We start from the raw sequence: 25305 nt of genomic DNA, 5'->3' as shown, positions 1-25305 counted from the left end.
AATTTTTCCAGCTTAAAACCATTGCTGCAAGTCCTGTCTAGGCTAGATATTTTTAGCATGCTATTTACATCCCCTTTATTCATTCCTGTTTTCCATTTATACAGCTCAATCATATCCCCCCTAATTCTACACCTTTCTAGAGAGTGCAGATTCAGGGCCCTACGCCTATCCTCAAAGGGAAGATTTCTGATACATGGGATCAACTTTGTCATCCTCCTCTGTATGTTTTCCAGTGCATTTATATCCATTCTGTAATAAAGAGACCAGAACTGTGCAGCATAATCTAAATGAGGCCTAACCAAGGATATATCGAGTTGAAGAACAACTTGAGGATTTCTATTATTTATGGTTCTTGATATGAAGCCAAGGATTCTGTTAGCTTTATCATGAATGCTTATGCACTGCTGCCAGTAGTGAATCAGATTCAGCCACATATGAAGGGGCTGGATGGTCAACAGAATATGGGTATTAGCCCTGGAAACTATCTCGAAACAATTAGCTGACCACAGGCTACACACATTCAGTACTTTGGATTGTAAGCAATGTGCATTTGTTTAATGTTGCATAAAGGTGCAACATTTTGAAGATAAGAACCCAAAAGCTCATTTCTCAAGCTACAATCAAATTTTGTAAACAAGGTTATCTAATACCATTTTTCGGTCTTCTGTTTAATTGCCAAATGTCCTGGAAGTCTTGCATTAACTCCCCTGCAAGCTAAATGCCACAGATGCCTGAACTTCCTTAAAACTCTAGAACCTTTCTTTGCTTTCATTCCACCCTCATCTTATATAAACCAGACTATGGTGACTATCCGTACTATTCAGCCTCCCATAATACTCTTTCTAAACTTGATCCTATTCATCTTTTCTCTCCCTCCTCGTGAAGTGAAGATTCATGTTTGCCCTTCTCCACTTCCATATGCCTGCTATAACTTCATGCTTGCCATTTCTTGATCATTTCCATTTTCATTCTCATGGTAGTGCAGTGTATACAGACAGTTCCAAGCTCCCTCTCTGATGGTGTTGGATATGCAACAGCTTTCCCTGACTCAGTCATCCAAGGTCATTTACTAAATTCAGACAGTGTTTTACAGCATAGTTATATGCAGTCTCATGGCTATCTTGCACAGTGAATTGGCATTTCCCTCATCATTTGCAGTAGTGAGACTTTTACAATGCATTACAGGCTATCCAGAAATTTGACTCCTGTCATCCTTTGCCTTCAACTCTGATTATGCCACATTTCTAGTAAATGCAAAGATGTCAGCTTTTGTTGCGTCCCTGGACATGACATTCAGGGTAATGAACAAGCAGACTCAGATGCTCATCAGCTGTTACTGATCTCCCAGTTTCTCGCAGGGATTATTTTTCAGTGATTTCTCGATAACTACAATTGATGGTAACACTGTTGGTCTGAGCAGGTCCACAACAAATTGTTTTCTGTCAAACCGTATTTAGGTTTCTGGCTATGTTACATTACTGTCATGTTTGGGAGACTGCACTCTCCAATCTATGCATTGACCACACACATCTCACTTATACCTCATGGAAAAACACCACTCACAGCACTCTGTAAGGACTGTTGGGTTGCACTGTTAGTTAAACATATTATATTGTTGGGCCTATCAGCGGGCACGCAAAATTTATTTCCATCACCTCTGCTGTCCAACACACTAGCTGTCACTTACTTCCTTGCTGAAAGTTCCATCTTAGACACACACTGACTTTTTAACAGAAACTAACTTACTGAACCAACTGTGATCATACTTTTCCTCTTGCACTCTCCACTACCCCAACTAACCCTTGCCCTTGCACACTCCAGCACTTCCTTCCCTCATTACCTTTGCACATATTTCTTTTCGCACATCCTTTCCTGCAGTGCTGTATGACCCTCTCAGGTTTAACATTTAACTTGACTTTTATTTTCATTATTATTATTATTATTATTATTATTATTATTATCATCTAGTTTTTTTTTATTAACACACTGGCCGATTCCCACCAAGGCAGGGTGGCCCGAAAAAGAAAAACTTTCACCATCATTCACTCCATCACTGTCTTGCCAGAAGGGTGCTTTACACTACAGTTTTTAAACTGTAACATTAACACCCCTCCTTCAGAGTGCAGGCACTGTACTTCCCATCTCCAGGACTCAAGTCCGGCCTGCCGGTTTCCCTGAATCCCTTCATAAATGTTACTTTGCTCACACTCCAACAGCACGTCAAGTATTAAGAACCATTTGACTCCATTCACTCCTATCAAACACGCTCACGCATGCCCGCTGGAAGTCCAAGCCCCTCGCACAAAACCTCCTTTACCCCCTCCCTCCAACCTTTCCTAGGCCGACCCCTACCCCGCCTTCCTTCCACTACAGACTGATACACTCTTGAAGTCATTCTGTTTCGCTCCATTCTCTCTACATGTCCGAACCACCTCAACAACCCTTCCTCAGTCCTCTGGACAACAGTTTTGGTAATCCTGCACCTCCTCCTAACTTCCAAATTACGAATTCTCTGCATTATATTCACACCACACATTGCCCTCAGACATGACATCTCCACTGCCTCCAGCCTTCTCCTCGCTGCAACATTCATCACCCGTAAAAGAGGACATGCTCAACAAAATCTGCTAGCAATTTTGTTACATTATCATGCCAGCTATAGCATTTCATTTGCAATAACAATAAAAGTTGACTACCTTACCCCCACTGTTCTGTTTCATTTGATTCACAGGCCTTGAAGAGATAGTGATAAAAATATTCTGTATCTGAGTGCCACCTGACCATCTGTTATCTCATATCACTATCGTCCTATCTCACTACTTATCATAATCACATCCGCTACCACCAACAAAACACTCTAAACCCTAAGTATCCCTCTTAAATATCTATATTACAGAATTTCAGAAAATATTGTATAATATATATATATATATATATATATATATATATATATATATATATATATATATATATATATATATATATATATATATATATATATATATATGTGTCGTGCCGAATAGGCAGAACTTGCGATCTTGGCTTAAATAGCAACGCTCATCTTGCCATATAGGACAAGTGAAAATTTGTGTATGCAATAATTTCACAAAAATCATTCTGAACCTAACGAAAAAAATATATTTCATTATGTTTGTTTAGTATTAAATTATTGTAAACGTATTTAAAATATATTTAGTTGGATAAGGCTAAAATAAATTGCGCTTGTTATAATAAGGTTAGGTAAGTTTTCTAAGATTCTTCTGGTGCAAAATTATAAATTTTTGCATTAACGTTAATGAAAAAAATATATCTTTAAACGTATAAGAGAAATTTTTAGAAAGGACTTAATTTTAAATGAGTTCTTGCTAATTGACCAGTTTTACATATTCGGCACATTATATATAATATATAATATATATATATATATATATATATATATATATATATATATATATATATATATATATAAATTAGGAGGAGGTGTGGAGTTCCTAAAAGTATTAGTCAGAGGGCTGAAGAGGGGTTGTTGAGGTGGTTTGGTCATTTAGAGAGAATGGATCAAAGTAGAATGACTTGGAGAGTGTATAAATCTGTAGGGGAAGGAAGGTGGGGTAGGGGTCGTTCTCGAAAAGGTTGGAGGGAGGGGGGAAAGGAGGTTTTGTGGGCGAGGGGTTTGTACAGTTTAGGAGACAAGTGTCCTAAACTGTACACAAAGGAAACGTTTACTTTAACGTTTACTGAGCTGTACACTAGTATCCTTTTCCACACATTTCTCCATGAATATAATAATTAACAAAGATATTAATTTCAGCCGTGCAACTGTGCCAATGTGCACTCACCTGTAGACAAACTTCTGTCCAAGGACTTTCTTGATGATATTCTTGTCGTAGTAATATCGCAAGGCTCTGGACAGTTTGTCATAGTTCATATTAGTTTTGTTCTTGCGCAGACCCCACAGTCGAGCCACTTCCTCAGCGTTAAGCAGCTTAAATTCTCCCTCGGCGTTGGTCCATGAAATGATGTGCTTGTATTGGTTACTCAGAAGCAGCTCCAGCAGGAACTGCCATAGTGTTATATTGTTCACCATCCCATCTGAAATGTGGCATTTACAGTAACATCACAAATTACTACTGTGCATGTTTTAATAACAAAGTCTACTGGTTATTAACCCTTCAAGGGAGGTTCCTTGATGTTGGTGAGGGGCTCTTGATCTAGGGAACTGGGTCTGTACTCCAATTCCCAGAGTTATGCCTGAATGCCTTCCATCCCCTCCCCACAGGCGCTATATAATTCCCCTAGGATTAGCGCTCCCCCATGATAATAACAATAGGTATTAACCCCCTCAAGGGAAGTCCCTTGATGATGAGGGGCTCTTGATCCAACGAATTAGACATGACCTCCTCTTCACTGGATCGAACCTGATTACTTTTCATTACTTCCACGAACTGTATAACCTCTACGGGTTTACGCTCCCATGAATATACGTCTCCCCAGAAGCTGTATGATCCATACAGGTTTAATGATCCTCCATGAAAATATTAGTAATAGGTGTTAAAATATCACCAACACATTTTATTTGTAAAGAATAAAGTCACAATACCAAGGATGAAAATAATCACAGTTAACCGATCTTTCCGCTCCATCCTGGATCATTATCAAATTTAATAATGGCTCAAGATGGGCCGAAACATCGACCTCTCTTTCATTTTCTACTTGTAGACTAGTTTTGAACATATTGTCTAAAACATTCAATTATTTTTTCCAGTGATTAGTTTAAACAGTGTTTCTACACTAGTAGCGTGACTCGAGGCGAAGGTTCCTGGTAACCCCTTGATAGTCAAAATGACTGTCCGCTGGCCCATGAATCTATCATAACCGTTAGGAACTCTTGACGCACTAAATGAGATATACATCTGCCCAGTGCTATGTATCTTAATTTATATACACGGGTATATACTGTGGGCGTCATAAATATACACGCCTGGCCCATGGCCGGGCTCAGAGTAGATATACTCTCGAAATTCTTCAAAGGTAAAGGTACGCCCATAAGTACGCCTTTAGCAGACTATTAGCCTGACAGATTCGAGAAGTGCTAGGGCAACTGTGGTACAGCAGACAGTAAAGCAGACAGTGCCCCCTGTCATACTGCCAAAAATAAAATTTGCTAAATTATTCTAATTTTTTCATACTTTAATGACTGGCCTGTACATTTCTTAATTAAACGAAAGCTTCGTGGCACAGACGTTTCATAATCACAAAATTTTTAGTGCCATTAAGGTGTAAGGGGATACTGACCTTTCTATCCTCATTAAGTTAGCTTATCAGAGCCTAGGAGACATAAGGAGAGTATCAAATGGAAGCGTAATCCTATGAAGTACTTGTTTAGCTGAGTAGCACATATATATTTCAGTGTTTTATATTTAAAACAATAGATTATGTATGAGCAGTCTCGTTTTCTGTGTGATCTGTTTATGCATGTGCATATTTATGACGAATGTGTTAGTTACCATTTTGTCCTAGGCACATGTCGATTACGTGTGTGTGTGTGTGTGTGTGTGTGTGTGTGTGTGTGTGTGTGTGTGTGTGTGTGTGTGTGTGTGTGTGTGTGTGTGTATGTGTGTATGTGTGTATGTGTGTATGTGTGTGTGTGTGTGTGTGTGTGTGTGTGTTCACTTTCATGCGTATTTTAATTATTCAAGTATTATTGATGTTCCCATGCAGGTGATCTGACAAACTTGCAGAGAACTGCCAAGTGTAATAGACCCAAGACTTTTCAACAGCCTCCTATCATACATAAGGGGAATTGCCAACAGATTCCTGGTTGTCTTCAAGAAGGAACTTGACAAGTTCCACAAGTCAGTTCGTGATCAACCGGGCTGTGATGCATATACTGGACTTTGTGTAAATACCTCTAACAGCCTGGTTGATAAGGTCATCCACCGCAGGAAGGTCTTATCGGGAAGCGGGCCGCGGGGGCGCTGAGCCTCACTGCATTCTCCTGGAGGTTACCTGGAGGTTATTCCGGGGATCAACGCCCCTGCGGCCAAGTCCATGACCAGGCCTCCAGGTAGATTAATTTCATCCCTCATTTCCATTGGGGCTATTCCAATGATTGAAGTATATTTTAAGTTAAAATAATGTTTAGGGTGTAATTTCTGAGAGAGAACTGAAGAACAGCGTCTTCAAGTAGTGGTGACCTTGACTTGTGGAGTGTGTTGAGCCAACGACTGCCCGCCATGGAGCTGCGTCTGTCTTCCTGCTCCCTCTATCACCCTGCCATCACAGTGCTACCACAGTGCTACCACTGTGCCACCACAGTACCCTCGCAGTACCTCGTGCCCCTTTGCCCAGTAGGGGGCAGGCGCGGGCGGCGTCAACTAGGTATCTCCGGTGAGGCGTGCAGCGTCACCGTGGACGCCATGCGGGCGGGGGCGGGAAGTGCCAATTGTCGCCCGATTACAGCCATTCTGCCAATTACCACGCCCATCACGGCCCAGCGTCAGTGTCGACACAGGGATTGTCTACCACATTGGGAGGTCGGATGAATAATGCACACACTGCCTCAACTTGCCTTAATTACACAACGTGTGCCTCAGGCTCACCCATATTGTTTCACGAAAAAATATCTTCGTGAAAGCAATATTTAATTTTTTAATCTTTCATACGGACATATAATTGCCTGAAATCTTATCCAAACCCACCTACCTACCTAGAGGTTGTTCCGGGGGTCAATGCCCCTGCGGCCCGATCCATTACCAGGCCTCCAACGTACGAACCACAGCCTGGCTGGTCGGGCACTGACTTTAAATATCTATCCAGTTCCTTCTTGAAGACAGCTAAGGGTCTATTAGTAATGCCTCTTAAGTATGATGGGAGACCACTGAACAATCTTGGGCCTCGGACACTTATTAAAAATAGATGAGGGCAGAATGCATATGCATTTTGTATCATCCCTTGCAAATGATAAAAAAAAAAATGAGACATCTATAGAGACACCAGAAAGCTGCAAGATGTAAAAAAAAAAAAAATTCTTGAAAATAGTATTATGTTTAATGGGGACAAATTCCAATTTCTCAAATTTAGAAGGAATGGGGAACTCGAAACGGGGTACAGTATACAAAACACAAGAGCATCATCCTCACAGAACGAAAAAATTTAAGAACTAAGCATAATGTCAATTAACCTATCTTTTAAAGAACACAATAAAGGAAACACGGTAAAGGCCAGGAAAATGACAGGGTGGATAACTATCAAGTTCAAAACCTGAGAGAAAAAAAAAAAAAAAAAGAGTAAAGCCAAAGTAAAATTATTCAAATCACATGAGCTCTCTAGCTTGGAATTCCTCAAAGACCTGGAAATATTTACTCTGTGGAAAGAAGGGGAAATATATATGCTAGTATACTCTCAATCAAACATCTGAACTACTGGGAATTCTTGAAGTCCCTTCAGCTGTATTCCTTGGAATGTGGGCGAAACGTACACAACATACTCCTGGAAAATCCTAGAAGAACTGGTTCCAAACCTGAACATCAGACTCACTCTATATGACAACAAAAGACTTGGCAGACGGTGCAAAATACCTCCACTAAAAAGCAGGGAGCGTCAACGTACACTAAAAGAGAACTCATATGGAGTGATTTCGGTGTTCAGGTTTGGGACCAGTCCTTCCAGCATTTTCCAGGTGTAAATTATCTTCCTTTCTCGTCTGAGTTCCAAGAAATACAGGTGAAGGGACTTTTAAGTGTTCCCAGAGTGTGATCACCTGCAGTCGAGACAAGGTCACTCTATAGCCTTGCTAATGTACCAAGAACCAGTGATTCACAACCGTTTTAACATGGACACTGTGATTATACGACTGTCAAAGTAGTTAGTGAATGAGATACACCGTATGACGGTAATTACTGATTATAACAGACTGTAATGATAGTGATTGTTAGACTTTGTAGGTATAGTTAGTGACTATGATAGACTGTATGGGTTTAGTAATTATGTGGGAGTAGCAAGTGGTTATAACAAGACTGTATGAGGATAGCTAGCAATATGATAGACTGTGGAGGGGGGGGGGTAACTAGTGGTTATGATAAGAATGATTGGGGAAGTCGTGTCAAGTTGAAAACCGCAGGTAGTTAGGATACACTCCGACATAACTATGTTAACAAGCCTTATACTACTGCCATGATAAAACTGATCTAGCGAGTTGTTGCATAACTAGACACGCATATAGCATAGCAGAAACCTGTTTTATAAACGTTACTAAGAATTTTGGAACGGCCTGCTATATAAAATTAACTAAACACCAGACATGTATAATTTACCACTCCAATAAAATAGGCTGGTCCAGCACGGTCAAGACAGTGGTCGGTCTCACAGTGGTTCACTGTAATAACTACCCCACTTCCACGTGTCCTCTAACACTACCTGCTTGTTGCGTCCCCCTCTAGTGTTGGCACCAATTATTACGTCATGTCAAAGACGTGTTAAAGGATTTTGTTTCCCTGACTAATACAACAATAACGATTTCTTTGAATTTGATAACCTTACAACTGTGGTCAAAACTTAATTCTCTTTCCCTCTCCCTCCCTCATTGTAATCCTAAGGGAGCATCGACCAGCCTCGCACCCTTCAGGTGGATTACTTGCTATACTGAAGTTTACTGGGCTGTGTGAAGTAATTATTATCACACTTATCCTCCACTTATGAATACACAAATCAATATCAGTACGTTTTATATCATAGAAATTATACCGAGAGAATAATACAGATATTAAGGGAATACATTATTTATTTCACTAACAACGAAAGTCAGGGAATGGAGAAGTAATGATAATTAAGGTAATATACACTGCTAGAGGGAGTTACAACAATGTAGCTTTTTCACACATAAGAATGAATTCGTTTCTCCTCCATCGAACGTTCCCAACACCACCTTTCATCGACCTTCATTATCTTCACAGCATTCACACTATACACTGATCTTGAACACATCTCCACTGCTTCCAGCCTCCTTATCGATACAACATTCAAACATCTTACTTTATACTCATACAAAAGTGTTGGCGCTACCTTACACAATGATAAAAGTCTTTTCTTCCACACACTCCTCTCAACACTCTTGCTACCTTCTTTGTTCAACACTCCTGCTACTTTCTTCACCTATAAAGTAATTCAACTTATATTTTTAAAGACCCATTTGCTGACCTCCACTCAGTAATATCAAAATATTTACTGCCTTTAAACATCTTTCTTCTAACTTGATATATTATATTCCCTAAACTTTTTACTATCCTCAACTTGCTCTTCCGTATTTGCTTTATTTCACACACCCTTCCAAACTGCTCTACCAACCTCTGTAACTGCTGGTTTGAATTTTGCAAAACATTGAGTCATCAGCAAATAGCAAATATGATAACTCTTACTTTATATAAGATTCATTATCTCTTAAGCTGCTCCCTCCCCAACACTAATCAACATATTCAGCAACTAGAGTGACATTGCACACCTCTGTTTGAAGTGTACGTTTACAGGAAAATACTTCCCTTATGGGAGTTATAACAAGCTTCCATTACTTAGCTTTTATTATCTAGCAGGATAACAGAGGCTAAACTCACACTGAACAAACGGGGGAGAAATACAGAGCCTCAAGAGGGATCATCACTGCAGAGCAGCATGATCCTCACATACCATGAACACTGCTGAGCCTCAACAGGGATCATCACTGCATAGAAGCATGATCCTCACGTACCATGAACACTGCTGAGCCTCAAGAGGGATCATCACTGCAGAGAAGCATGATCCTCACGTACCATGAACACTGCTGAGCCTCAAGAGGGATCATCACTGCAGAGAAGCATGATCCTCACGTACCATGAACACTGCTGAGCCTCAAGAGGGATCATCACTGCAGAGAAGCATGATCCTCACGTACCATGAACACTGCTGAGCCTCAAGATGGATCATCACTGCAGAGAAGCATGATCCTCACGTACCATGAACACTGCTGAGTCTCAAAGATGGATCATCACTGCAGAGAAGCATGATCCTCACGTACCGTGAACACTGCTGTGCTGTGTAGTGCCTCTACCTCTGCTGGTCCAGTCCACTTGTAACTGTTACTCACTCTATTACCTTTCTCTTTTGTCTCAATCAATGTAACAGTCCTCTCTGTCCCTGCCACCACTACTCCCTGGTGAATCTAGTGGAATGTACAGCTTAAGAATGTGACTTCAGAGTGGAGTTTGGCGGTTAAGAATGTGGTGGTTACGAATATTGTGGTTAACACTGTCGAGATTAAGAATGTGGTGTTAACAAAGTACTAATATTTTTGTAAAACTTCATTGGTATGTAAATGTTGAAAAAAGTGCATAAGACATATTTAAAGGAGAGTGTGGGCGTGGCAGTCAGAGTTGTGGAGGGTAGAGTTTGCGGCCCACTATCAAGGACACTTACACAACACTTACACCCACTTCTTCCTAACCCCCATCCCCCCCCACACTCAGGCACTAAGGGAAATCCCCGTCCCCCACACAGCACCATTATGGTTATACTATTCAGGTGTAAGAAACAAATGTAAGTTATTTTTATGATAAATTAATATAGATTTAAACTAAAACTAAGACCAATCAATGAATCAGCACACGATGCAACACATGCTATCCTCAGTGTTAATAATTTTGAACTGTTCATTTAGTTCACTTGCCGCGAGTTTGATTCCCATCCACACCATGGTTTCTTTGCAATCGTGTTATTACGTGTTACGGTATTTAAGTTATACCTTTGATATACCTTTGATGAGTTTCGAGAGTCTTATACTCTCGGAGCCCGGCCACTGGCCAGGCTCGTCTTGTGCTAGTTAGATGGACATGGTAAGCAAGGAGGTACTGAGAGTACATCTTCAGGTGTTATTACCCTCACCTTGCCTTGTCATCCTCGTACATACATCCTCGTCACTAACTGCTCTTGTTCTCACTGACATCACATAATTTTCAACTAGAAATATATACTGTTCGAGTTCCCTTTGGTAGATCTTTTACAGGAACAAGAAGCAGTAGCGGTCTGAGCGCTTCTCCTTGAGGTGCCTCACTTTTTTTACACTAACCCATCCAGATGCCTCCTCTGGGGCAAAATCAAATAGTCAAGTCCCACCCCACAAGTGTTCAAAATATGAATCCGATAAAATGAGGCGTTCTCGGGTTATGAACGAAAGAAAATTAAAAAGTTTGAGAAAAGAAATGAAGAATGTGACAACCACTTTCAGGAGTATATAATTCCGATCACTCGGATGGCACAGATTTTTAAGTACCAGAAAGCGAAAAAGATTTTAAAGAAATGATAATGTATCATGTCTGGCCCATGGCCGGGTTCCGAGAGTAGTAAGACTCTCGAAACTCATCAAAAGTATAAGGTATATCTCCTCTGAGCCATGTTGGACTGGAAACAAGACAGTTTCTGATATATTACTGTCGTAGATATTAATTGCAAAAATAAGCTACGAACACTCAAGCACGTGAGCATCAGCACCACCAGCACAACATAAAGATCGTTATAATCATCAATAATAGTAGTGAAAATTAGACACATATGTAATATATGTGTTTCATATGTGTCTAAGTTTCATCGTGTCGGTATTATATACCATTCATGTACAATAGTAGTAGTGGTACTAGCGGCGGCGATGATAGCAGCAGCAACAGCAGCAGTAGCAACAGCAGCAGTAGCAACAGCGAAGACGGCGGCGGGAGCAGCAGCAGCAGCAGCAGCAGCAGCAGCAGCAGAAGAAGACACAGCATTCACAGTAAAGCTACAAGTCCACAGATGTGAGCGTCAGTAAGCTACTGTTCTTGTTTAGCTGAACAAACACTGATGAGAACAATTGTTGACGGCTATATATATCTTTATTGACTGCTTGTAAACAACTAATAAAAACATTAGGAGAGACGAGGGACAGAGTAAGCCATCACAGAATATATTCTAGGCATAGTGGGCCTCAGTCAACAATATGATGTTCAATGAGGACAAGTTTCAGTTGATCCGGCAGGGAAGAATGGATGAAGTAAGTCTGTAACGGAGTACAGGACAAACTCAGATCATTCAATAGAGCGAAAGCTCCATTTACACAGACCTGAGAGCAAAGATCACAGTCAAGGATCATAACAACGTTGTCATTGCTACTGCAGAAAATGATAGGCTGGATAACTACAACTTTCAAGACAATTCAATTCAATAATTCAATAGTCTCTCCAGGCTGGAATACCGCTGTATACTGACGGCCCTCTTCAAGGCAGGCGAGACTGCTAAGTTAGGAAACGGACAGTATATACCTAAACTACCTAGATCGCCTGCAATTCCTTCAGCTGTATTCCTTGGAAAGTAAGCGAGAAAGGTCCATCATAATTTACACCTGGAAATTCATCAAACCTTTGGATGTCTTCAAGAGGAAATTGGATAGGTTCCTCATATAAACTCCTGACCAGTCGGGTCGTACGTTGCACTGCATGCGGCCCGCCTTAGGTCTTGATCTACCGGGAGGCCTGGTCTGGGACCAGGTAGCGGGGGCGTTGAGCCCCGGAAACACTCTTCGGGGATCCTACAGCGTAGGAAAGGAGGGTGGTAGGCAGGCCGTGCAGGCAGGGTTCTACTACATGTCCATGGTTCCTAGGATTATCGCTCCCGAGGGCTGGTCCTCGATAAGGCGCCTTAGATGATAGCGTGGTCAGTGAACATGCTCGTGGCACGCAGACACACGTAGGCACCTCAGCTCAACTGATCACGACTGGTTTAAAAGAACCAATCAAGATCCTTCTTAAAAGACAGGGGTCCAATTGATAACCCCCATTATATTAGAAGGGAGGGGTGATGACATGCTTTAGACCTTTCATGTTGATTGTAGAGATAGAAAGGTAACCAGAAAGATTGATAAGTAGAGATAGGGAGGTAAGAGGGACAAGGAAGCAGGCGTCCGGCGGATGACAAGGGGTGGGGGTGAAGGGGCCTCATTATGTACAGTGTGGCACTTCCTGGCACTGCTCTCACTCAGGGAAGTGCCAATTGTTGCCCTGTGGTCGCCACTAGCCACCTACCTCATCCCTTGTCCCAGTATTCTTCCCTTGTCTACCAGCTTACTATATCAGTTTCATGACCAAGTCTTTTGTTTGGGAGCCTGATCAATCAGCCTTTTGGTACTCGCAGTTAGGAACTTTGCATGAACGTATCAAGTTCCTCAGAGGACAATAAAGAGTCGGTTTGCCATTCTCACTGAACGTAATTAGCACATCCCTACCAGCCTCCAGTTAACTTATTTTTATAGAGAATTTGGCAAGTTCAAGTTAATTCCTGATCAATCAAGCTGTGGGGCCTTAGATAGACTGTGTGCTGCTAGCCCCAATAGCCCGACTGAACAGGCCATTTACAAGGCTTGATCTGGAATCGAGCTGCAGGAGAGATATGACCATCTCCAGGTAGACTGCAGCTTACTGACAATGATGAAGTCCTTGGACTCCATGCTGTTGATGGTTGCGGGGGTCACCGTCCTAGAGGCCTCCTGGTTCCTGAACTGATCAATAAAGCTATTGGTGCTAGTAGTATGCAGTCCAACATAAGTCACGCGGTCCGACTGATCAGAAAGTGGATGGAGTGTGAGCATGACGCAGTGTGAGGAAGGAGTGTGAGCATGACAGTGTGAGGAAAGAGGAGTGTGAGTATGACAGTGTGAGGGAGTCTCTGTGAGCATGACAGTGTGAGGGAGGAGTGTGAGCATGACAGTGTGAGGGAGGAGTGTGAGCATGACAGTGTGAGGAAGGAGTGTGAGCATGACACAGTGTGAGGAAGGAGGAGTGTGAGCATGACACACAACTTACCCTTGGCTTTGGAGGGTGACATGGCATCGTTGGAACCGTCAGAGTCCTCGGCCTCAAACCGTCGCGCCATTTCGTACTCTGCAACAAACAAAACATCACAATACTGTACCCGTCACACATTTCTTAAAATAATTTTTTTCACCCACATAAATCCATGCTAATAATTTTGTATAGGGTAAAGGAAAGACAAGATGAATATTAAAGTTTTCCTCTTAAGTAATGGCATTATTATTTTATTTTTATTAACATATCGGCCGTTTCCCACCGAGACAAGGTGCCCCGAAGAAGAAGAAACACTTTCATCATCATTCCCTCCATCACTGTCTTGCCATAGGCGTGTCTACACTACAGTTAAAAACTGCAACATATCTCCACCCCTCCTTCAGGGCCCAGGAACTGTACTTCTCACCTCCAGGACTCAAATCCGGCTAAAAGGTTTCCCTGAATCCCTTATTATTATTATTATTATATTTATAGAAGCGCTAATCCCGTAAGCGTGTCATAGCACCTAGGGAATGAGAGAGTTGGGGGTAATCGTAAATAGATTTGAAAAAAAGGACATTATTCTATTTCTTTGAAACATGAGCCTAGTGAGAGGAGACAAACTTGACAGATGACGCTGCAGACAGACGTCAATTCCCATGGCGTTGTTGTGGGTCGTTATCACTGCTAGATACAGCTGGCTGTACCTCTCACTGCTGCACTACATGCTCACCCACTTCACCTCTAGCACTAACCTTTACCTCCATACCCACTAGCCACAGTCTCCTTGTCTGGTGGGGTGGCAGGTCCATCCACACCTGTCACTGGGTTTGAGAGCTTCTCTACACCTGTAACCCGGCCTTAGGCCAGGCTTTCCTGATGACCGCCTGGTTAACCAAGGCGGTCATCATGCTTCATGCTTCCCGCATGCCCACATAGCCATCACACTCCAGCTGTTCTGGCACTTGCAGCAGAAAACTGTCCTGTTTCCTCTAAAAAACTCTCTCTCTCTCTCTCTCTCTCTCTCTCTCTCTATATATATATATATATATATATATATATATATATATATATATATATATATATATATATATATATATAAAAAAAAAAAAAAATAGATATATCTATATATATATATATATATATATATATATATATATATATATATATATATATATATATATATCGTGCCCCATGGGTAAAACTGGTCAATTAGCAAGAACTCTTAAACTTAAGTCCTTTCTAAAATTTTCTCTTATACGTTTAAAGATATTTTTTTCATTAACGTAAAAATTAATAATTTTGTACCAAAAGAACCTTAGAAAACTTACCTAACCTTATTATAACAAGCGCAATTGAATTTAGCCTAATCCAACTAAATATATTTTAGACGAGTTTACAATAATTTAATAATAAACAAACACAGTAAAATACATTTTTTCGTTAGGTTCAGAATGATTTTTGCGAAATTATTGCACACTCAAATTTTCGCTTGCCTCATTCGGCAAGAGCGTTGCTATTTAAGCCAAAATCGTAAGTTTTTCATATATATATATATATATATATATATATATATATATATATATATATATATATATATATATATATATATATATATATATATATATGCTGTGCCGAATAGGCAGAACTTGCGATCATGGCTTAAATAGCAACGCTCATCTTACCATATAGGACAAGTGAAAATTTGTGTATGCAATAATGTCGCCAAAATCATTCTGAACCTAACGAAAAAAATATATTTCACTGTGTTTGTTTAGTATTAAATTATTGTAAACAAATCTAAAACATATTTAGTTGGTTTCGGCTAAAATAAATTGTTCTTGTTATAATAAGGTTAGGTAAGTTTTCTAAGTTTCTTTTGGTGCAAAATTATAAATTTTTACATCAACATTAATGAAAAAATATAACTTTAAACGTATAAGACAAAATTTTAGAAAGAAATTAATTTTAAATGAGTTCTTGCTAATTGACCAGTTTTACATATTCGGCACGACACATTAATATATATATCTATATATATATACATATATATATATATATATTATATATATATATATATATATTATATATATATAAATATATATATATATATATATATATATAAATATATATATATATATATATATAAATATATATATATATATATATATATATATATATATTATATATATATATAAATATATATATATATATATATATAAATATATATATATATATATATATATATATATATATTATATATATAAATATATAAATATATATGTATATATATTATATATATATAAATATATATATTATATATATATATATAATATATATATAAATATATATATTATATATATATAAATATATATAGTAGTAGGTTGGTAGACAGCAACCACCCAGGGAAGTACTACCGTCCTGCCAGATGACTGTGAAACAAAAACCTGTAACTGTTTTGCATGATGGTAGGATTGCTGGTTTCTTTTTCTGTCTCATAAACACGCTAAGATAACAGGGATATCTTGCTACTCCTACTTACACTTTGGTCACACTTCACAGACACGCACATGCATATATATATATATATATACATACATCTAGGTTTTTCTCCTTTTTCTAAATAGCTCTTGTTCTTTTTTATTTCTTCTATTGTCCATGGGGAAGTGGAAAAGAATCTTTCCTCCGTAAGCCATGCGTGTCGTATGAGGCGACTAAAATGCCGGGAGCAATGGGCTAGTAACCCCTTCTCCTGTATACAATTACTAAAAAAGAGAAGAAGAAAAACTTTATAAAACTGGGTTGCTTAAATGTGCGTGGATGTAGTGCGGATGACAAGAAACAGATGATTGCTGATGTTATGAATGAAAAGAAGTTGGATGTCCTGGCCCTAAGCGAAACAAAGCTGAAGGGGGTAGGAGAGTTTCAGTGGGGGGAAATAAATGGGATTAAATCTGGAGTATCTGAGAGAGTTAGAGCAAAGGAAGGGGTAGCAGTAATGTTAAATGATCAGTTATGGAAGGAGAAAAGAGAATATGAATGTGTAAATTCAAGAATTATGTGGATTAAAGTCAAGGTTGGATGCGAGAAGTGGGTCATAATAAGCGTGTATGCACCTGGAGAAGAGAGGAATGCAGAGGAGAGAGAGAGATTTTGGGAGATGTTAAGTGAATGTATAGGAGCCTTTGAACCAAGTGAGAGAGTAATTGTGGTAGGGGACTTGAATGCTAAAGTAGGAGAAACTTTTAGAGAGGGTGTGGTAGGTAAGTTTGGGGTGCCAGGTGTAAATGATAATGGGAGCCCTTTGATTGAACTTTGTATAGAAAGGGGTTTAGTTATAGGTAATACATATTTTAAGAAAAAGAGGATAAATAAGTATACACGATATGATGTAGGGCGAAATGACAGTAGTTTGTTGGATTATGTATTGGTAGATAAAAGACTGTTGAGTAGACTTCAGGATGTACATGTTTATAGAGGGGCCACAGATATATCAGATCACTTTCTAGTTGTAGCTACACTGAGAGTAAAAGGTAGATGGGATACAAGGAGAATAGAAGCATCAGGGAAGAGAGAGGTGAAGGTTTATAAACTAAAAGAGGAGGCAGTTAGGGTAAGATATAAACAGCTATTGGAGGATAGATGGGCTAATGAGAGCATAGGCAATGGGGTCGAAGAGGTATGGGGTAGGTTTAAAAATGTAGTGTTAGAGTGTTCAGCAGAAGTTTGTGGTTACAGGAAAGTGGGTGCAGGAGGGAAGAGGAGCGATTGGTGGAATGATGATGTAAAGAGAGTAGTAAGGGAGAAAAAGTTAGCATATGAGAAGTTTTTACAAAGTAGAAGTGATGCAAGGAGGGAAGAGTATATGGAGAAAAAGAGAGAAGTTAAGAGAGTGGTGAAGCAATGTAAAAAGAGAGCAAATGAGAGAGTGGGTGAGATGTTATCAACAAATTTTGTTGAAAATAAGAAAAAGTTTTGGAGTGAGATTAACAAGTTAAGAAAGCCTAGAGAACAAATGGATTTGTCAGTTAAAAATAGGAGAGGAGAGTTATTAAATGGAGAGTTAGAGGTATTGGGAAGATGGAAGGAATATTTTGAGGAATTGTTAAATGTTGATGAAGATAGGGAAGCTGTGATTTCGTGTATAGGGCAAGGAGGAATAACATCTTGTAGGAGTGAGGAAGAGCCAGTTGTGAGTGTGGGGGAAGTTCGTGAGGCAGTAGGCAAAATGAAAGGGGGTAAGGCAGCCGGGATTGATGGGATAAAGATAGAAATGTTAAAAGCAGGTGGGGATATAGTTTTGGAGTGGTTGGTGCAATTATTTAATAAATGTATGGAAGAGGGTAAGGTACCTAGGGATTGGCAGAGAGCATGCATAGTTCCTTTGTATAAAGGCAAAGGGGATAAAAGAGAGTGCAAAAATTATAGGGGGATAAGTCTGTTGAGTGTACCTGGTAAAGTGTATGGTAGAGTTATAATTGAAAGAATTAAGAGTAAGACGGAGAATAGGATAGCAGATGAACAAGGAGGCTTTAGGAAAGGTAGGGGGTGTGTGGACCAGGTGTTTACAGTGAAACATATAAGTGAACAGTATTTAGATAAGGCTAAAGGGGTCTTTGTGGCATTTATGGATTTGGAAAAGGCATATGACAGGGTGGATAGGGGGGCAATGTGGCAGATGTTGCAAGTGTATGGTGTAGGAGGTAGGTTACTGAAAGCAGTGAAGAGTTTTTACGAGGATAGTGAGGCTCAAGTTAGAGTATGTAGGAAAGAAGGAAATTTTTTCCCAGTAAAAGTAGGCCTTAGACAAGGATGTGTGATGTCACCGTGGTTGTTTAATATATTTATAGATGGGGTTGTAAGAGAAGTAAATGCGAGGGTCTTGGCAAGAGGCGTGGAGTTAAAAGATAAAGAATCACACACAAAGTGGGAGTTGTCACAGCTGCTCTTTGCTGATGACACTGTGCTCTTGGGAGATTCTGAAGAGAAGTTGCAGAGATTGGTGGATGAATTTGGTAGGGTGTGCAAAAGAAGAAAATTAAAGGTGAATACAGGAAAGAGTAAGGTTATGAGGATAACAAAAAGATTAGGTGATGAAAGATTGAATATCAGATTGGAGGGAGAGAGTATGGAGGAGGTGAATGTATTCAGATATTTGGGAGTGGACGTGTCAGCGGATGGGTCTATGAAAGATGAGGTGAATCATAGAATTGATGAGGGAAAAAGAGTGAGTGGTGCACTTAGGAGTCTGTGGAGACAAAGAACTTTGTCCTTGGAGGCAAAGAGGGGAATGTATGAGAGTATAGTTTTACCAACGCTCTTATATGGGTGTGAAGCGTGGGTGATGAATGTTGCAGCGAGGAGAAGGCTGGAGGCAGTGGAGATGTCATGTCTGAGGGCAATGTGTGGTGTGAATATAATGCAGAGAATTCGTAGTTTGGAAGTTAGGAGGAGGTGCGGGATTACCAAAACTGTTGTCCAGAGGGCTGAGGAAGGGTTGTTGAGGTGGTTCGGACATGTAGAGAGAATGGAGCGAAACAGAATGACTTCAAGAGTGTATCAGTCTGTAGTGGAAGGAAGGCGGGGTAGGGGTCGGCCTAGGAAGGGTTGGAGGGAGGGGGTAAAGGAGGTTTTGTGTGCGAGGGGCTTGGACTTCCAGCAGGCATGCGTGAGCGTGTTTGATAGGAGTGAATGGAGACAAATGGTTTTTAATACTTGACGTGCTGTTGGAGTGTGAGCAAAGTAACATTTATGAAGGGATTCAGGGAAAGCGGCAGGCCGGACTTGAGTCCTGGAGATGGGAAGTACAGTGCCTGCACTCTGAAGGAGGGGTGTTAATGTTGCAGTTTAAAAACTGTAGTGTAAAGCACCCTTCTGGCAAGACAGTGATGGAGTGAATGATGGTGAAAGTTTTTCTTTTTCGGGCCACCCTGCCTTGGTGGGAATCGGCCGGTGTGATAATAAAAAAAAAAATAAAAATATATTATATATATATAAATATATATATTATATATATAAATATATATATTATATATATATAAATATATATATATATATATATATATAAATATATATATATATATATATATATATATATATATATATATATATATATATAAATATATATATATATATATTTATATATATATATATATGTATATATATATATATATATATATATGTATATTTATATATATATATATATATATATAATTTATATATATATATACATATATATGTATATACATATATATATGTATATATATATACATATATATGTATATATATATATATATATTTATTTTTTGATATATAAATATATATATATATATATATATATATATATATATGTATATATATATATATATATTATATATATATTATATATATATGTATATTATATATATTATATTTGTATATTATATATATATATATTTATATATATATAATATATATATACATTATATATAAATATTATATATATATATATTAATATATATAATTATATATTAATATATATTATATATATATTAATATATATATATATATATATATATATATATATATATATATATATATATATATATATATATATATATATATATATATTTATTTTTCAACAAGTCGGTCGTCTCCCACCGAGGCAGGGTGACCCAAAAAAAAGAAAGAAAATCCCCAAAAAGAAAATACTTTCATCATCATTCAACACTTTCACCACACTCACACATTATCACTGCTTTTGCAGAGGTGCTCAGAATACAACAGTTTAGAAGCATATACGTATAGAGATTCACAACATATCCCTCCAAACTGCCAATATCCCAAACCCCTCCTTTAAAGTGCAGGCATTGTACTTCCCATTTCCAGGACTCAAGTCCGACTATATGAAAATAACCGGTTTCCCTGAATCCCTTCACTAAATATTACCCTGCTCACACTCCAACAGATCGTCAGGTCCCAAGTATCATTCGTCTCCATTCACTCCTATCTAACACGCTCATGCACGCTTGCTGGAAGTCCAAGCCCCTCACCCACAAAACCTCCTTTACCCCCTCTTTCCAACCCTTTCGAGGACGATCCCTACCCCTCTTTCCTTCCCCTATAGATTTATATGCTTTCCATGTCATTCTACTTTGATCCATTCTCTCTAAATGACATAACCACCTCAACAACCCCTCTTCTATATAGATATATAGATATATATATATATATATATATATATATATATATATATATATATATATATATATATATATATATATATATATATATATATATATATATATATATATATATATATATATATATATATATATATATATATATATATATATATATATATATATATATATGTATATATATATATATATATATATATATATATATATATATATATATATATATATATATATATATACATATATATATATATACATATATATATATATATATATATATATATATATATGTATATATATATATATGTATATATATATATATATATATATATATATATATATATATATATATATATATATATATATATATATATATATATATATATATATATATATATATATATATGTATATATATATATATATATATATATATATATATATATATATATATATATATATATATATATATATATATATATATATATATATATATATATATATATATATACATTATATATATATATATATATATATATATATATATATATATATATATATATATATATATATATATATATATGTATATATATATATATATATATATACATATATATATATATATATATATATAGATATATATATATATATATATATATATATATATATATATATATATATGTATATATATATATATATATATATATATATATATATATATATATACATATATATATATATATATATATATATATACATATATATATATATATATTTATATATATATATATATATATATATGTATATATATATATATATATATATACATATATATATATATATATATATATATATATATATATATATATATATATATATATATATATATATATATATATATATATATATATATATATATATATATATATATATATATATATATATATATATATATATATATATATATATATATATATATATATATATATATAATATATATATATATATATATATATATATATATATATATATATATATATATATATATATATATATATATATATATATATATATATATATATATATATATATATATATATATATATATATATATATATATATATATATATATATATATATATATATATATATATATATATATATATATATATATATATATATATATATATATATATATATATATATATATATATATTGATACTTTGTATAGAAAGGGGTTTAGTTATAGGTATACATATTTTAAGAAAAAGAGGATAAATAAGTATACACGATATGATGTAGGGCGAAATGACAGTAGTTTGTTGGATTATGTATTGGTAGATAAAAGACTGTTGAGTAGACTTCAGGATGTACATGTTTATAGAGGGGCCACAGATATATCAGATCACTTTCTAGTTGTAGCTACACTGAGAGTAAAAGGTAGATGGGATACAAGGAGAATAGAAGCATCAGGGAAGAGAGAGGTGAAGGTTTATAAACTAAAAGAGGAGGCAGTTAGGGTAAGATATAAACAGCTATTGGAGGATAGATGGGCTAATGAGAGCATAGGCAATGGGGTCGAAGAGGTATGGGGTAGGTTTAAAAATGTAGTGTTAGAGTGTTCAGCAGAAGTTTGTGGTTACAGGAAAGTGGGTGCAGGAGGGAAGAGGAGCGATTGGTGGAATGATGATGTAAAGAGAGTAGTAAGGGAGAAAAAGTTAGCATATGAGAAGTTTTTACAAAGTAGAAGTGATGCAAGGAGGGAAGAGTATATGGAGAAAAAGAGAGAGGTTAAGAGAGTGGTGAAGCAATGTAAAAAGAGAGCAAATGAGAGAGTGGGTGAGATGTTATCAACAAATTTTGTTGAAAATAAGAAAAAGTTTTGGAGTGAGATTAACAAGTTAAGAAAGCCTAGAGAACAAATTGATTTGTCAGTTAAAAATAGGAGAGGAGAGTTATTAAATGGAGAGTTAGAGGTATTGGGAAGATGGAAGGAATATTTTGAGGAATTGTTAAATGTTGATGAAGATAGGGAAGCTGTGATTTCGTGTATAGGGCAAGGAGGAATAACATCTTGTAGGAGTGAGGAAGAGCCAGTTGTGAGTGTGGGGGAAGTTCGTGAGGCAGTAGGTAAAATGAAAGGGGGTAAGGCAGCCGGGATTGATGGGATAAAGATAGAAATGTTAAAAGCAGGTGGGGATATAGTTTTGGAGTGGTTGGTGCAATTATTTAATAAATGTATGGAAGAGGGTAAGGTACCTAGGGATTGGCAGAGAGCATGCATAGTTCCTTTGTATAAAGGCAAAGGGGATAAAAGAGAGTGCAAAAATTATAGGGGGATAAGTCTGTTGAGTGTACCTGGTAAAGTGTATGGTAGAGTTATAATTGAAAGAATTAAGAGTAAGACGGAGAATAGGATAGCAGATGAACAAGGAGGCTTTAGGAAAGGTAGGGGGTGTGTGGACCAGGTGTTTACAGTGAAACATATAAGTGAACAGTATTTAGATAAGGCTAAAGAGGTCTTTGTGGCATTTATGGATTTGGAAAAGGCGTATGACAGGGTGGATAGGGGGGCAATGTGGCAGATGTTGCAAGTGTATGGTGTAGGAGGTAGGTTACTGAAAGCAGTGAAGAGTTTTTACGAGGATAGTGAGGCTCAAGTTAGAGTATGTAGGAAAGAGGGAAATTTTTTCCCAGTAAAAGTAGGCCTTAGACAAGGATGTGTGATGTCACCGTGGTTGTTTAATATATTTATAGATGGGGTTGTAAGAGAAGTAAATGCGAGGGTCTTGGCAAGAGGCGTGGAGTTAAAAGATAAAGAATCACACACAAAGTGGGAGTTGTCACAGCTGCTCTTTGCTGATGACACTGTGCTCTTGGGAGATTCTGAAGAGAAGTTGCAGAGATTGGTGGATGAATTTGGTAGGGTGTGCAAAAGAAGAAAATTAAAGGTGAATACAGGAAAGAGTAAGGTTATGAGGATAACAAAAAGATTAGGTGATGAAAGATTGAATATCAGATTGGAGGGAGAGAGTATGGAGGAGGTGAACGTATTCAGATATTTGGGAGTGGACGTGTCAGCGGATGGGTCTATGAAAGATGAGGTGAATCATAGAATTGATGAGGGAAAAAGAGTGAGTGGTGCACTTAGGAGTCTGTGGAGACAAAGAACTTTGTCCTTGGAGGCAAAGAGGGGAATGTATGAGAGTATAGTTTTACCAACGCTCTTATATGGGTGTGAAGCGTGGGTGATGAATGTTGCAGCGAGGAGAAGGCTGGAGGCAGTGGAGATGTCATGTCTGAGGGCAATGTGTGGTGTGAATATAATGCAGAGAATTCGTAGTTTGGAAGTTAGGAGGAGGTGCGGGATTACCAAAACTGTTGTCCAGAGGGCTGAGGAAGGGTTGTTGAGGTGGTTCGGACATGTAGAGAGACTGGAGCGAAACAGAATGACTTCAAGAGTGTATCAGTCTGTAGTGGAAGGAAGGCGGGGTAGGGGTCGGCCTAGGAAGGGTTGGAGGGAGGGGGGTAAAGGAGGTTTTGTGTGCGAGGGGCTTGGACTTCCAGCAGGCATGCGTGAGCGTGTTTGATAGGAGTGAATGGAGACAAATGGTTTTTAATACTTGACGTGCTGTTGGAGTGTGAGCAAAGTAACATTTATGAAGGGATTCAGGGAAACCGGCAGGCCGGACTTGAGTCCTGGAGATGGGAAGTACAGTGCCTGCACTCTGAAGGAGGGGTGTTAATGTTGCAGTTTAAAAACTGTAGTGTAAAGCACCCTTCTGGCAAGACAGTGATGGAGTGAATGATGGTGAAAGTTTTTCTTTTTCGGGCCACCCTGCCTTGGTGGGAATCGGCCGGTGTGATAATAAAAAAAAAAAAAAAAAAAATATATATGTAATATATATATATATATATGTAATATATATATATGTAATATATATATATATATATGTAATATATATATATATATATATATATATATATATATATATATATATATATATATATATATATATATATATATATATATATATATATATATATATATATATATATATATATATATATATATATATATATATATATATATATATATATATATATATATATATATATATATATATATATATATATATATATATATATATATATATATATATATATATATATATATATATATATATATACATATATATATATATATATATATATATATATATATATATATATATATATATATATATATATATATATATATATATATATATATATATATATATATATATATATA

At 36.9% G+C, this 25305-nt stretch overlaps 1 protein-coding gene across 7 annotated transcripts in view; it reads right to left on the bottom strand.

Moving 5' to 3' along the window:
* LOC128698251 (ETS domain-containing protein Elk-3) overlaps positions 1 to 25305 on the bottom strand; it is a 266319-nt gene that overhangs the window by 12097 nt on the left and 228917 nt on the right. For 6 of the 7 annotated variants that reach the window (XM_070098579.1, XM_070098581.1, XM_070098583.1 and 3 more), the window contains 2 exons: positions 13854 to 13931; positions 3840 to 4092 (listed from right to left, as the gene is read on the bottom strand). In XM_070098579.1, the coding sequence (XP_069954680.1) occupies positions 3840 to 4092; positions 13854 to 13931 (331 nt within the window). The remainder of the gene's footprint in view (positions 1 to 3839; positions 4093 to 13853; positions 13932 to 25305) is intronic. The other variant, XM_053790428.2, reaches the window with a different exon arrangement.

This window comes from Cherax quadricarinatus, chromosome 63, assembly GCF_038502225.1.
Source record: "Cherax quadricarinatus isolate ZL_2023a chromosome 63, ASM3850222v1, whole genome shotgun sequence".
In the NCBI taxonomy this organism is placed as follows: domain Eukaryota; kingdom Metazoa; phylum Arthropoda; class Malacostraca; order Decapoda; family Parastacidae; genus Cherax; species Cherax quadricarinatus.
This window is presented reverse-complemented; position numbering and strand designations above follow the sequence as displayed.